The sequence below is a fragment of the Eleginops maclovinus genome, chromosome 1 (assembly GCF_036324505.1).
Source record: "Eleginops maclovinus isolate JMC-PN-2008 ecotype Puerto Natales chromosome 1, JC_Emac_rtc_rv5, whole genome shotgun sequence".
NCBI classification, from domain to species: Eukaryota; Metazoa; Chordata; class Actinopteri; order Perciformes; family Eleginopidae; genus Eleginops; species Eleginops maclovinus.
In genome coordinates, this window is record NC_086349.1 from 7,598,625 (window position 1) to 7,610,980 (window position 12,356).

The 12,356-nt window shown below is 38.5% G+C and overlaps 2 protein-coding genes across 4 annotated transcripts in view; both read right to left on the reverse strand.

Moving 5' to 3' along the window:
* ptpn11b (protein tyrosine phosphatase non-receptor type 11b) overlaps nucleotides 1-1,457 on the reverse strand; it is a 44,958-nt gene extending 43,501 nt beyond the window's left edge. For both annotated transcript variants that reach the window (XM_063882965.1, XM_063882955.1), the window contains exon 1: nucleotides 1,344-1,457. In XM_063882965.1, the coding sequence (XP_063739035.1) occupies nucleotides 1,344-1,357 (14 nt within the window). In that variant the 5' untranslated portion in view covers nucleotides 1,358-1,457. The remainder of the gene's footprint in view (nucleotides 1-1,343) is intronic.
* Nucleotides 1,458-7,289: 5,832 nt separating this feature from the next.
* The window catches only part of agrn (agrin), a 239,651-nt gene continuing 234,584 nt past the window's right edge, over nucleotides 7,290-12,356 (reverse strand). For both annotated transcript variants that reach the window (XM_063885698.1, XM_063885707.1), the window contains one exon: nucleotides 7,290-10,054. In XM_063885698.1, the coding sequence (XP_063741768.1) occupies nucleotides 9,894-10,054 (161 nt within the window). In that variant the 3' untranslated portion in view covers nucleotides 7,290-9,893. The remainder of the gene's footprint in view (nucleotides 10,055-12,356) is intronic.

Below are 12,356 nucleotides of genomic sequence, written 5' to 3' on the forward strand. Positions count from 1 at the left end.
TGCCGACTCTGCATGTTTCTTGAGTCCAAAACAGCCATAATGTACAAGAGACAAGCCGGTAGCTGGAGTCAACATTGCAGAGGTCACATTGCATACAAAATCTGCACCAGCTGTTTTTAACATTATTTATAAAGCGGGTTAATAAAGAAGTGCCACTGTGTAAATATATGTGCATTTTACTGCAAGAATCACATACCCCACCAAGCAACACTAACAAAACACATTTCCATTATGATCAGTTTACTCGTTCATGTCTCGGGTTACTCACTGTGCACCAGAAACTTCTTAGAAAGTATAATCTGACATTATATAAACAAACAATGCAGAGTCTACACAACTGCATGTACACAAATTATGTTTATGCTGTTCATCACAGCTCTTAATTCCTCACACTAAGCAGGTCAATGTTTCTGGGGGACCTACAAATCATTACTAAAGTTATGCAAGAAGAAATATATACTCTATGCACAGCAACTACCAAATCTGTCAGGGTGAAGCCACTTCACATTCATGACAGGAATAAAAGTATACTATTTGTATAAGTATTCAACAGAAGTTTGTTATGGTTATTAATACAGTTTTGTTTAAAATCTCCAGTAGGGAATAACATGGAGACTGAATGTGATTTTGTGCTACGTGACAATACATTAGTGAAACCTGTGTTGCTATAATGAAATCTGGAAATGTGTTGCAGGTTTACTATAATACCCTGTGTCAGGGATTGGATTCACAGGAAGCTATAAAACAATTTCCTGCACTGAGCACGCAGAGAAACAAAGAGAAAAGGCAGACCGAAACCCCATAGTAGTAGAAAAGAAAAGTGAGGATCCAAATGGGTATGATGAAAAGAAGTGAAAGAAGTTCATTTGAACTACTATGCCTTAGATGCTCCTCGAAAATAAATCACACCACTTGTAAATACAAGTGAATGTAAAACATGAAAAGTTGTGGCAGGTTTTTAAAAAATTAAACTGTTAGTTAACTCTGCAGGAGCTGGTTAAATAAAAGCAAATGTAACGTTATTTAACGAAGCATCGAGAATTGCCGCTTTAATTTCCTCCCCCCAACACTTTTAGCAAAGATAGTTATGTAGCTCTATGCTTATTCATAACTTAACCGGCAAATAATTAAAATAGTTCAGTTACATCTAAATATGAGGCGTCAAGTGCGTCTCTCACAGGGGTCTGACTGAGGCTGGAGAAAAGTTGAGGCGCCCGTTTTTTCTTGCTAGGAGCCTCACTTCAGTCTCGCCCGTACAGACTCTGGCGGCTCGTGCAGTGTGAAGAGGTTGTTAATAATGAGGGTGTTAAAAATGACAGTCTAGAAAAGTAACGAGACTTTACCTGCGAGATGTCATAGCAGCCTCTGGAAGCTGTCAAGTGTCCACAAACGTTTCCCCTTTGCCTCTACCGAGTCGCTGTGTGAGAGTGAGAGCTGTTGAACCTGCGCGAAGAGCTACACATGACTACTGACACGGTTTCCGGTTATTGCCTTCAAAACAAAAGCATTGTTTAAAAAAGAATATCATAAAGAGGTGATTTTTTTAATGAGATTTGAAATACAGAGGTAATTTTCCTGATTATATTATAGAATGAATATTTTTATATTTACAGCGTCTGTACACACATCTTTATTTTAAGATGATGAATATTTTTTTTAGTAGTAGTTTAAAAAAGCACAAGAGGAAACTATTTTTTATATAGATTATTCAGTTTAATTTATATAACACCATCTTTTAGCCCATTATCACCTTTAAAACGTAAATTTAACAGTTCATCACTTTTATTTTTACAATCAAGCCTGTTTTCCTGCCTAGTTCTGACTAAACCCAGCTAACTTGATGCATCTTAAGAGAACATTGTTAAAATTCCCTGGCATATTTAGGTTTATGAGGCTACAAAAAAAATTCAATGAAAGTATATAGATAGTTCACTTCTGACTCATAAGCAGGGGCACACCCCACACTGCACACCTGTTACTGTATAGGCTAACTGTTAATTAATTAACGAGCTGAATCTACACAGCCTTGTTGTTCAGCTGCTACCCATAATGTGACGCGGAGGAATTGAATCTGCTTGAGCTAAAAGTATTATAGTACTATTATTAGAAGCAAAAATGAAAAAACTCCATCATAAGTATTTATTATGATAATGATGGCAACCCAATGACAAAGCAGCAGGTTAGTGTTGGCAAACTTTCGTTAAACTTCCTTTGTTGGATTGTATTACATTAGTGCTTTTAACATAAGAAAAGTGTTTGTAAGACACAAAACAAGAACACCAGCACAAATGTCACAGTAAACAGTAAACAATCAAATCCTATTCCCTTTTTTATATTTAATCAATAAACCCAATGTTATAAAATAATATTCAGACTTTTCTCCTCATACACTCACCTCTATCAAGAAGTCATGCGCATGTCTACTTGTAGTTAACAGTACTGAAAAACAAAGACTGATTTTTAGTCTTTAACAAACGTTTGTTTTCCCATTCAATTCTTTTGAGTTCAGCAATGATGCAATAGTAATTACTTGTAAAAAGCCATGACAGGTAAGTCTTTATACTGAACTGTAAATCAAAGTATGTGTCAGAACAACAGGGTAAACCGGCAGGCAGTCCACAATTACAACATTTAACAATGAGTAAGACAAATACTAGAAAGCTGTTATTGTCGTGGCTAAATGATTAAAATGATAGAACAATTTGACTTGTGCAGTGCTTTGCTATTGTACGTTTCTGCTATTGTCTTATAAGGTAAAGCAAGTCTTAAAATATATACCTCCTATTCAGTTGTACCCTCATGATGGGACAGTCTTCCAGCTCTGAATCTGGGGGGGGGGGGGGGGCAGCATTGACGTCACCAGCCTGTGGTTATCAGTGGAGGTTAATCTACTGGGGGATGGATGGGCTTATGCAATTGTCTGTGAGCTCCCAGGCTTCACATCTATGGATTTACTTTTCCACTGTTTGACCCAGAGTGCTGCTGCAGCCTACAGACAAACACTGAGATGATGGAGAAGGGAATTTCTTTCTCTCTGTAGCAGTTCTGCTGCCAAGGTTTAAGTGTTGTTTTCTCCGCCAAATGCAATGTGCTTCAGGCAGGATACATGGGTTTTAACATAGGCTTTACTGTTTTGGTCTGGTGCGCACTTTAAATGATCCTGTCGCACAATGGGAGGGCTTTACGCTCCGATCGATAGAAAGTGGAATTGATGAGGTTGAGAAAAAGCAAAATATTGGAGTAACACTGAGTGCACATTTAGTGTTTAATAGCCTACTAAATGGATTGATACAAGACTGGGAAAACAAAGTCATTACCATTTAGAAGCTGCTTTGGATACCCTTTGTATATGTTGTGTTGCTTTTTAAAAATAATTATAGAAAAAAACATTTTTATGCTGCACCTAAAGGCATATACTTTATGAGATAACTCGGGAAATTAGCTCACTTTGGCTTCTGCATGTCTGCAAAAAGGTAGATCAAAGTGTCTTTTAGTGTGATTGTGTGGGGAGGGGGATTACAAACAGTCTTGACCCTAAAACTGTAATTGTAGCTATTAAATGCTGCCTTGGCTATAATGGCCAGAATTATATGATATAATAATATTAAAGGTATGATATCTTAAAGTCAGCTGTGTAGCACTGTATGGGAGAATGTTTTCTTTGCAACCAGGTTATGAACGTGATGAAATTTCTTTAGCATTGATTTGTGTAGTAGTCAATGATGGTATAAAAATCAATGATCTACGGTGGCCGACCCGTGCAAACGTGTTACAGCTGCCCAAAACATTTCCATTACGAGAAACGCACTTCAGTTTCAAAATAGATGCAAATAAAAAAACACAAATAGGCCAAAACACATAAAATTAAGAAACAACACAAATACAAAAGGCTGCAAGAAGCTCCAAACACAATGGAAAGGGGGACATAAAAAAGTGATGCACACTGCTGGGGCCGGCGCACTTGTCAGCCGTTGAAATTTGCAGACTATTGACAATTAAATGCTATAATTCGTTTTATGTGAAAATGCAGTTTATGTACACATTTGTTGAAATTCTGCACAACAAATCAAACAGTAATGAAACTCATCTTTACACCATACAGAAAAGAATTGGAGACAATAAATGCCTGAAAAATTAAACAGGGGAAGGTGTGACGAAGTTCATGCGCTGAATCGTTACTTTTATCACCGTGCAGACTGATGTCCTGTTGTGTCTACGAGGGAAAAAAAGACTAAAGCACAAAGCCTAGTCTCCCACCCATGGGAATGGAAACCAGGATGTCCCCTCTACCCTGAGGTGGCTGCTTCTATAGACCCGTGGCCTTTGACCCCCTTTTTGCCTTGAGTCTTGCAAATCTGCCCGGCTAAAGATGGAAAAAAATCTGGAAAGGGAAACAAAGAGGACTTATACTGCGAGTGATGCAGCTGGACAGCTGGAGCCTCATCAGAGAGAAAGAACATTTATTACCATGTGGACATAAAAAGTTGTGAGAGAGGAACTTTATTTCACAAAAGGGGGTGAGGCGTAGTTTGGTACATGGCAAGGTTTTTCATTTGAAGGGGGAGAAAGCGTCAAAGGTTTTTTAGAAAACATTCTCAGAAGATCATTGAGAGATGTTTCTAAGAACACTTTCACAGATGAAGTCGAGGACTCTGGGGCTTGCATTGGCCCGGGTTGAGAGGTCTGATGAAATTTCATCCAGAGAGGGCCTGACTTTGTTGCATAATTCATAACTCCACTTTGACCTTTGAACGAACTGCATTCCCTGACATGTGTTAAAACGACACATCTTAAAACCTTGTGGCCAGAAGGTTGCTCAACACATGAATTAAGATTAGCATTCTGTGAATCTTGTATTCACCGAAACACATATTTCACCCCCAACCCTCTCAACTCTCTTAGCTTAAAGGGGCCCTGTTATGCTTTTTAGTGTTTTATATATATGCTTTTGCGAACATAAATCGTCTGCAAAGTTTAAAATATCTGCCACACTCTTATCCTGCTTGAAACGCCTCAATTTGATTTGATTGTTTACTTCTGTTACATAGTGACATCATTACCATTATGTAACATTAACACTTGTTAATTAACACTATTGGCTAGAGCTCCAACACGTCATCACACTCTAAGGGGCAGGACTTCTCTGAGCGGTTGACCAATCACAACCTGAGACTGCCAGCTAAACAATCAGAGCAGACAGGTTTCAGACAGAGGGTGAAATAATGTGCTGCAGCACAGGCAGTGTGAGAAAAATATAGACCTTTTTGAACATTAAAGCATGGAGACGTGTCAAAATAAAATATTATACAAATGAGCATAATGGGGTCCCTTTAACACCTAAGCAGTGGGATCTATTTAATTATTTGATTCTATATACGGATTCTGCATTTTGTTTTGGTTTTAATTCCTTTAATCAAACTACTTAGATTTATTAACTTGAAAACTATCTTTCCCCAGAAGGATCCCTCACTGAGCCAAACTATTTCATCTACAGCATTTCATAGTTTTAATTAACACAACACGAGACGCAGCGTCCTTCTCTGTCATTAGCCAGGAATAAATTAAATTTGGGCTTAATGAAAACGCTCAAGACAGATTTGGGTTGTACTGAATGATGTATGAAGGCGTGTGAAGATTTGATTTCATTTGAATCGCAGCCTTTCAATTAGCGGTAGGGCGCCACAGATTGCTGTAGGTGATGTGAATTATAAGAAGTAAATATCACTGAAATGCCATGTATTGATGTGGGTATGAGATGGGGAAGTTAAATTGCTTTTGATTTAGAAAAACACCTTTTGTCTTGGACGTTTCAATCAGAACAATAAACGGAAACCTCTCATTAAGACCGAACCCAGATTGAAGTCTAAACTTGTGATTGTTTCTCTATGCCTGGAAACTAACAATGAAAAGAAGAATGCCACTGTGAATTCATAAAAGAGCTGAGCTTTGCCACCAAATTGTACCTAAATTAGTCCAATTTCAACTAATCTCCACCTGGAAATATATGGAAAATACCTCTGGGTGTGCTCTTTTCCCTTCTAATAGCTCTTTTATTACATACAGAAGGACCTGGCCATGACTCAAACAAAATTCTCTATCAGTATTAAACGGCCCCAAGGTTAAGGAATAAAATATGAGCATTAAAAGTTCAAGTCCTGGACTCAAATCAAGAATCTTTAGCCCACTAAGTTCCATTTGCCAGCCTTTCAAGGTTTTTTTTATCATAGAGTTTGATTATTCATCACAGTTTATAGATATGGCGCTTTTGCTTTATGATAGCAGGTGGTCACACTGTATGGGGGATATGGTAAACCTCTTTTTCTCAAATTAGGGTTAGTTGCATTGTGCCAAGGGTTCTTTGAAATAATTAGGTAATAATAAATAGGTTTTAGGGGGTAATTATTACAAGTTTTACAATACAAATAGTTCCAATGGCATCCAAAAGAACAAATGACAGAAAGCATTCGCTGTACGGGGATCCTTGGAAAATCTTCTCCCATGAAACAGATTTCCTGGCCCCAGTAAAGAATAAGAATCCCTGGTCTCTTGCTCTCAGGTCATATGATGAAACTGACACCCCTCATCTGCTGATAGAGGCCATGGGAAGTGGGTGAAATCTCACAAGTTAACCTTGTGTTGAAATGATTTCTTCAAACACGTTTGCCCCCAGATGTACAAATGTGGCAATACTGGGGAAGAAATAATCCACATTTTACTGGAAACAAATACCAAGCAATCAGATGGACCCGTTGTGTTGTCGGTTTATCTAGAGCTAGTTTAAGCATTCTGGTCTGTGTCAAAACCAGCCTTCATCCAGCATCTGCCCATTATTCCTAAGCAGGCTAGTTATGGAAAAGGCTAATAAGTTGACCTTCAGTTAAGATTCTTTAAAATTTCAAAAATAATAAAATGTCACGTTTAACACAATGTCAATTATTTTCACTTGCTAACACATACACTTTTCTGGTGCAATTAATACTGTATCAACACATGTGTATTGATCTAAAAATGCACCTGCTTGAGTAACATATGCCAAACTAGCATGCTCAGCTACTTCAAGAAAAATACTGAAACCTTGCTAAAAAATCCTCAGAAGGAGCGTTGGGCTTGAGGCTGAAGGAGGGAAGTAAGAAGGCTTTTAGAAATAACCACCAAAATGTGTTCTTTGATCTAATCACAGGATTGGCTGACAGACAAAATACAGAATCATAACAGCCTTATCTTTTCAAGATTGCTCGAAAGGCAAACTCCACATGGTGGCGAAATCAAGACGGCGGACAAGAACGGGCTCCATTTGGTTGATATTTTATTTCATGGTGGTAGGAACACAAGACAAAGGTCATAGAGTTAGTAATGTTCAGGTCATGCCACTCGTACGCGGTGCACTGGCCTTTGAGGAGGTTTGCGCAGTCAGACAGTAGTTTACAGAGGCCGGACATAGAGGCTCATCCACATGTAGACATAAATAAGGAACAGAAAATAGATTCAAAAAACTGTAAATAGAAGATTTTTTTTCATAAAAAGCCAGAGGGGACATTTGCACAACCCCCCCTGGGATTTTTTTTGTGTACAGTATGAGCATTATTACTAATATAATTATCATAATTATTTTGTATTACTCCTTTACATTATGGGGATGAGGCTAATACACTGGCTAAAATAAGGAAACGGTTATATGGATGACGTCACCTGCTCAGAGAGAAGGTGATTGGGTTTTTAAGGCAAATAGTTTCAAACCATAGACTGCTATCGTCTTAATTGTTCTCGAGTCCATCCGAAAGTACAGGGATTTCTCCTTTATTAACGTCGCCACCTGAGCGGATCAAATTCAATAAGTCCAGTCCAAAGTTTATAGCGCTGGAATTTTAAATGTGTCTTGCATCAGAAAGGTTTCCTAGTGTGGACACTCAACAGTTATAGCTTCAGGGCGTTCCCTCCCTACATGAGTATATCATCATGTGGGCGACATGGTTCCAGTGTATATTACTAAAAACATAAACCTCCACAGATAACACGCTAAATTCACATGTAAAAATTGCAAGGGCTGTACAAAAAACAATGATGATTTAAGAAGGAAATTAAGAAAAGAAAAAGTAGCACAAGACCATTCGAAACTCGACCACTAACAGGCATGATTTTGTCTCAGGGTATTGCCAAAGTTCTCATATCAAAACAAAGTGTCCGTTAAGTGGGTCAGCGCGGCTTATTGTGGAGTGAAGACGCCTTCACCACGTTGCATCAGTTCACTGAAAGTTACAGAATTCGCACTAGTAATACAAACCCATGCGTCACTATGTTAATTTGCAAGTACTGTAGGATTATGCATCTTTTTCCCATTTGCGGCTGTTATGGCTCCAAAAAGTCACAACAGCTTCTTTCTCTGGACAGCCGGAAAACAAAAGAGTCCTCCAGGAATGGTCCTATGTCAAATACGAAAGGAAATGAAGTCTCAGAAAGAGTTTATTGAAGATATTTTTGTTTGACGGGACATTCCCAAGAGTGGTAGCTCCCCTCATGATAAGATCTCTGCTCGCCTCCTTTCAGTCTGTCCTTCTTCTTCTTCAGTCTTTGCTTTCAGCACCTCCTTAAGGTCAGATATGGTAACAACCTTTTCCCCTTATGCACCATTCAATGTCCTGCAAAACTAACTGGGCCATAAAAGATACGGGGAATGAACAAATATAAAACATTATTCCGAGCTCAGTGGGAATAAGAGAAACCTTTTTATAGTCAAATAAACAAACAAACAAACAAACTAACAAACAAACCCCTCAAATAGTGATATTTTCCAAATTAAAATGTCTTTTTCAAAATAAAACTAAAAACAAAAACCAGATTCAAACCAACACTGCAGAAGTGCATGCATTTATAGTGGTCATCGTTAGTTTGGATTGTAAAACAGAACGCACAATAGTATATGAGAAGCACAATTCTCCAAAGAGAACCCATCTTACATATTCACAGTCTCAGGTATTATTTATATACTCTATATTTATAACATTTATTCATGTCTTGACTTATGACTAATGATATGCGAGTCTTGTGGAGCGCAGCGCTCTCTCCGTCGTGACGGGTTGCAGTGTTAGTGAGTCATATTTCAAAACTAGAGGCTCTGATGGGATTCAGATTGAGCGGAGAGTTCTTTTTTCTTTTTTTTGGGGGGGGGGGGGCGCTTTGCGATGGAGGTTGATGGAGTTGTCTCGACTGTGTACTTTCTCACTGTAGCAGCTCGACTGATATCTGAAAAGTCCCATTATGAAAATACAGCGGGCTACCGATGGCTGATTACATTAAAGTTTCTTGTGTGGAGTCGCCAGCTGGCCGCAGCGTCAGAGAGCGGCAGCGTCAGAGAGCGGCAGCGTCAGAGAACGACAGCGGCAGCTTCAGAGAGCCGCAGCGTGGGGAATGTACGTCTATGATGGAGGTACGGTATAGGCCATGCTTGGGGAATGTGGATAGATATGGCACCAAGACAAGGCAGTAAACACAGATCTTCTGCGACGTCCACCAGTGTTCAAGTAATGAGCGAGGACTGAAAAAAGGAGCAGGCCTTTTTTTTTTTTTAAAGTTGGCGTTTGTCTTAAAACAACAAAACTGACAAGAATAAAATATCTCTTTTTCACAGAGATGCCTGCTTTTCGAAAACAAAAAATATATATATGAAGGGGCGGTAAAGAAGTGTGTTCTGTTAATGGAGGTGCAGATAAAAAAAAAAGCAACAAATATATAAAACAAAAATTAAAAACAACATTTTCTTTCCATATAAAAAGCAATGAAAAGTATACAAAAATAGAAAATAATTACAGCAGGAGACATGGGCGCTATGGAGGGAGCGAGTGGGAGGGTTTCTTATTTTTCTCCGTTTTTTTTCTCAGGATTCGGTCTCTGCTGGGTTATTTGGCAGCGGAACAGTGTAATATTTTGGGGCTGTTTAAGGCGTCTTCCACCAGGTGGAGATCCACGCCATCCACCACCGCGTCCTTGATGCAGCCCACGAAGCCGGTGCTGTAGGCTTTGGGCAACCTACGGGCCACCGCCAGCTCCTCCAGACCACCTGAGGGGGAAGCGAGAGTTAATACAGGCAATTTAGAGTAATAATTATACACATAATAAAGAAAAAAACAGAACATCTGAAACCATCATTCAGAATTTACAAAAAAAAATCACATTTTGAGAATTTCCAAAGAATTTTGGAATGTTTCTGGACAAACCAAGGGAGTGAAAAAAATCCAAAATACACATTTAGATGTTTAATTTAAAGAGGCCCTATAATGCTTTTTGGATGTATTCCTTTCCTGTTTATAATATAGTTTTTTTTGCATGTCAATGGTCTGCCAAGGCTAAAATCCTAAAGTTCACTCCAGTAGTGAAGAAAATGTGTAATTTGCATATTTAAACACAATACTGCGGAGAACTTGTATTACCAAAAAGTATGGTTTTAATGTCAGTTCTCCACTGGAGGAGTTTAATAGTGACACTAGCATCTGTGTTAAAATTATAACCATATTCATTGCAGTGTCTCCACTCTAAGGGCTACTGCAGCTATTGGACAAGCAATCAAACTCTAGCTGCTACATTTCCCATAGTACATTGCATTCCCCACCAAGCTTTTCTGCTACAAATGTTAAAGATTGGAGCCCAGGCCAAAATTCCCCTGATGATATCTTCAAGGGTGAACACATTATACAGTTATTTTCAAGGAATGCCCCTTTAAAGATAAAGGATAGGATTTAAGATCAAAATTATACCTTGGAGATACCATCAAAAGGCTGTATCGGAGATATATTTTCCTAGAAAAATGTATTTCTGGGACTAAAGTTGTTGGCTTTGTACTTATTTTGTATCTCATGATGACGCAAGCGGATGTACATGAAAGGTTGACACTATATTTGTCAAAGCACCCTGATCAATCGCAGAAAGCTGCGTACCAGTCAGAGTTAGTTAAGATAGACGGGAGTGAAGGCTCTTTGATATGACACGGCGATCAAGTGCTCAAAATGATCCACGAATGAATGTTAATGACTGAAAGTACAATTATATATACCTGACATCCTCATTATATCTCATTTGTTTCAGTCTTAAGTGTTAATGGTTCATTTCTCCCCCCTAAATATCACCTGTCCATCAAATACTCAGACAGCTTTTTTTTCTTTCTCTCTTTGCTAACCACCCACTTCTTCCTCTATTTATTCAAAACAAACCAAAGAGATAAAATAAGAGCCATTTTCTGTGCGACAGGTAGCAACTCAATTCAAATGGAAAAGGGGCCAAATTACCCCACTTCAAACTACTTTCTATGAAAAAACTAATCCCTGTAAAAACTGTTGGAAGCGTGTTCGGGGACAATGTTTTTGAAAAGAGATGTTGCTGTTCAATTTGAGTTAAATCAAATGTTGTAGAGCTGTAACATACCAACTACCATTAACTTTCATAGTAGTGAGGGGGAGAACAGACACAAACACGAGATATGTATTTAAAGGGGCCCTATTGTGTTTATTTTCAGGTCCATATTTGTATTTTGTGCCTCTACTGTGACATGTCTCCATGCTTTAATGTTCAAAAAGCTCTTTATGCAGCACCTCTTTTCACCCTCTGTCTGAAACAAGAGCCCAGTCTGCTCTGTTGTGATTGGTAGAGATGTCCCACCCCTTAGCCAATCACATAAAACATGTTGTGTCATAGTGATGTCACTATGTGATGGAAGTAAACAAAGGAGTCAAATGTTTGTCTTTGCAGAACGTTCTCACACACACACACACCTATATAACACACTATAGGAAAGAGAAAACCCCCCTAAAGCAGGATAGGGCCTCTTTAAATTGATTCTTTATGGAAACATGTTGGGTCTTTGGGTTTTGGACTGTCGGAATGAGACACTTACTGACTTTAAGAAACTGGGACGGACGATTCTCTCTATTTTCTGACATTTTAGACCAAACGATTAATCTAGAAGATAATCAGATTAATGTGGAATCGCAGTGTACCAGAGATAAAAGGAAAAACTTTTATTTTAAGTCAAAATGAGCCTTTGAAGCACTTGTGAACTGGATGTAAATTGTCTCACTAAAGCGTTTTATCTATCAGTCATAGAACGTTTTGAAAATGGAAATCTCTTAATATGAACATATTGTGGATTTGTACTTCAAAGTGTTTCAGCCCCTTGTGCTCTTCGTTCAGATTTAACTTTCCAGCACTTTTTCCTCCTTTTTGAAGTCGTCCAACGCAGTTTTTTCATCATATAGTCTTATACCGTCCTTTTGTGGAGACGTGATGACCTAATTGCTGGGCATGTGGTTGCCTACTTTCTCCTTTTGAAGATGTTTTGAAATTCCCTTCTTCGAGCTAGCACACCCAGA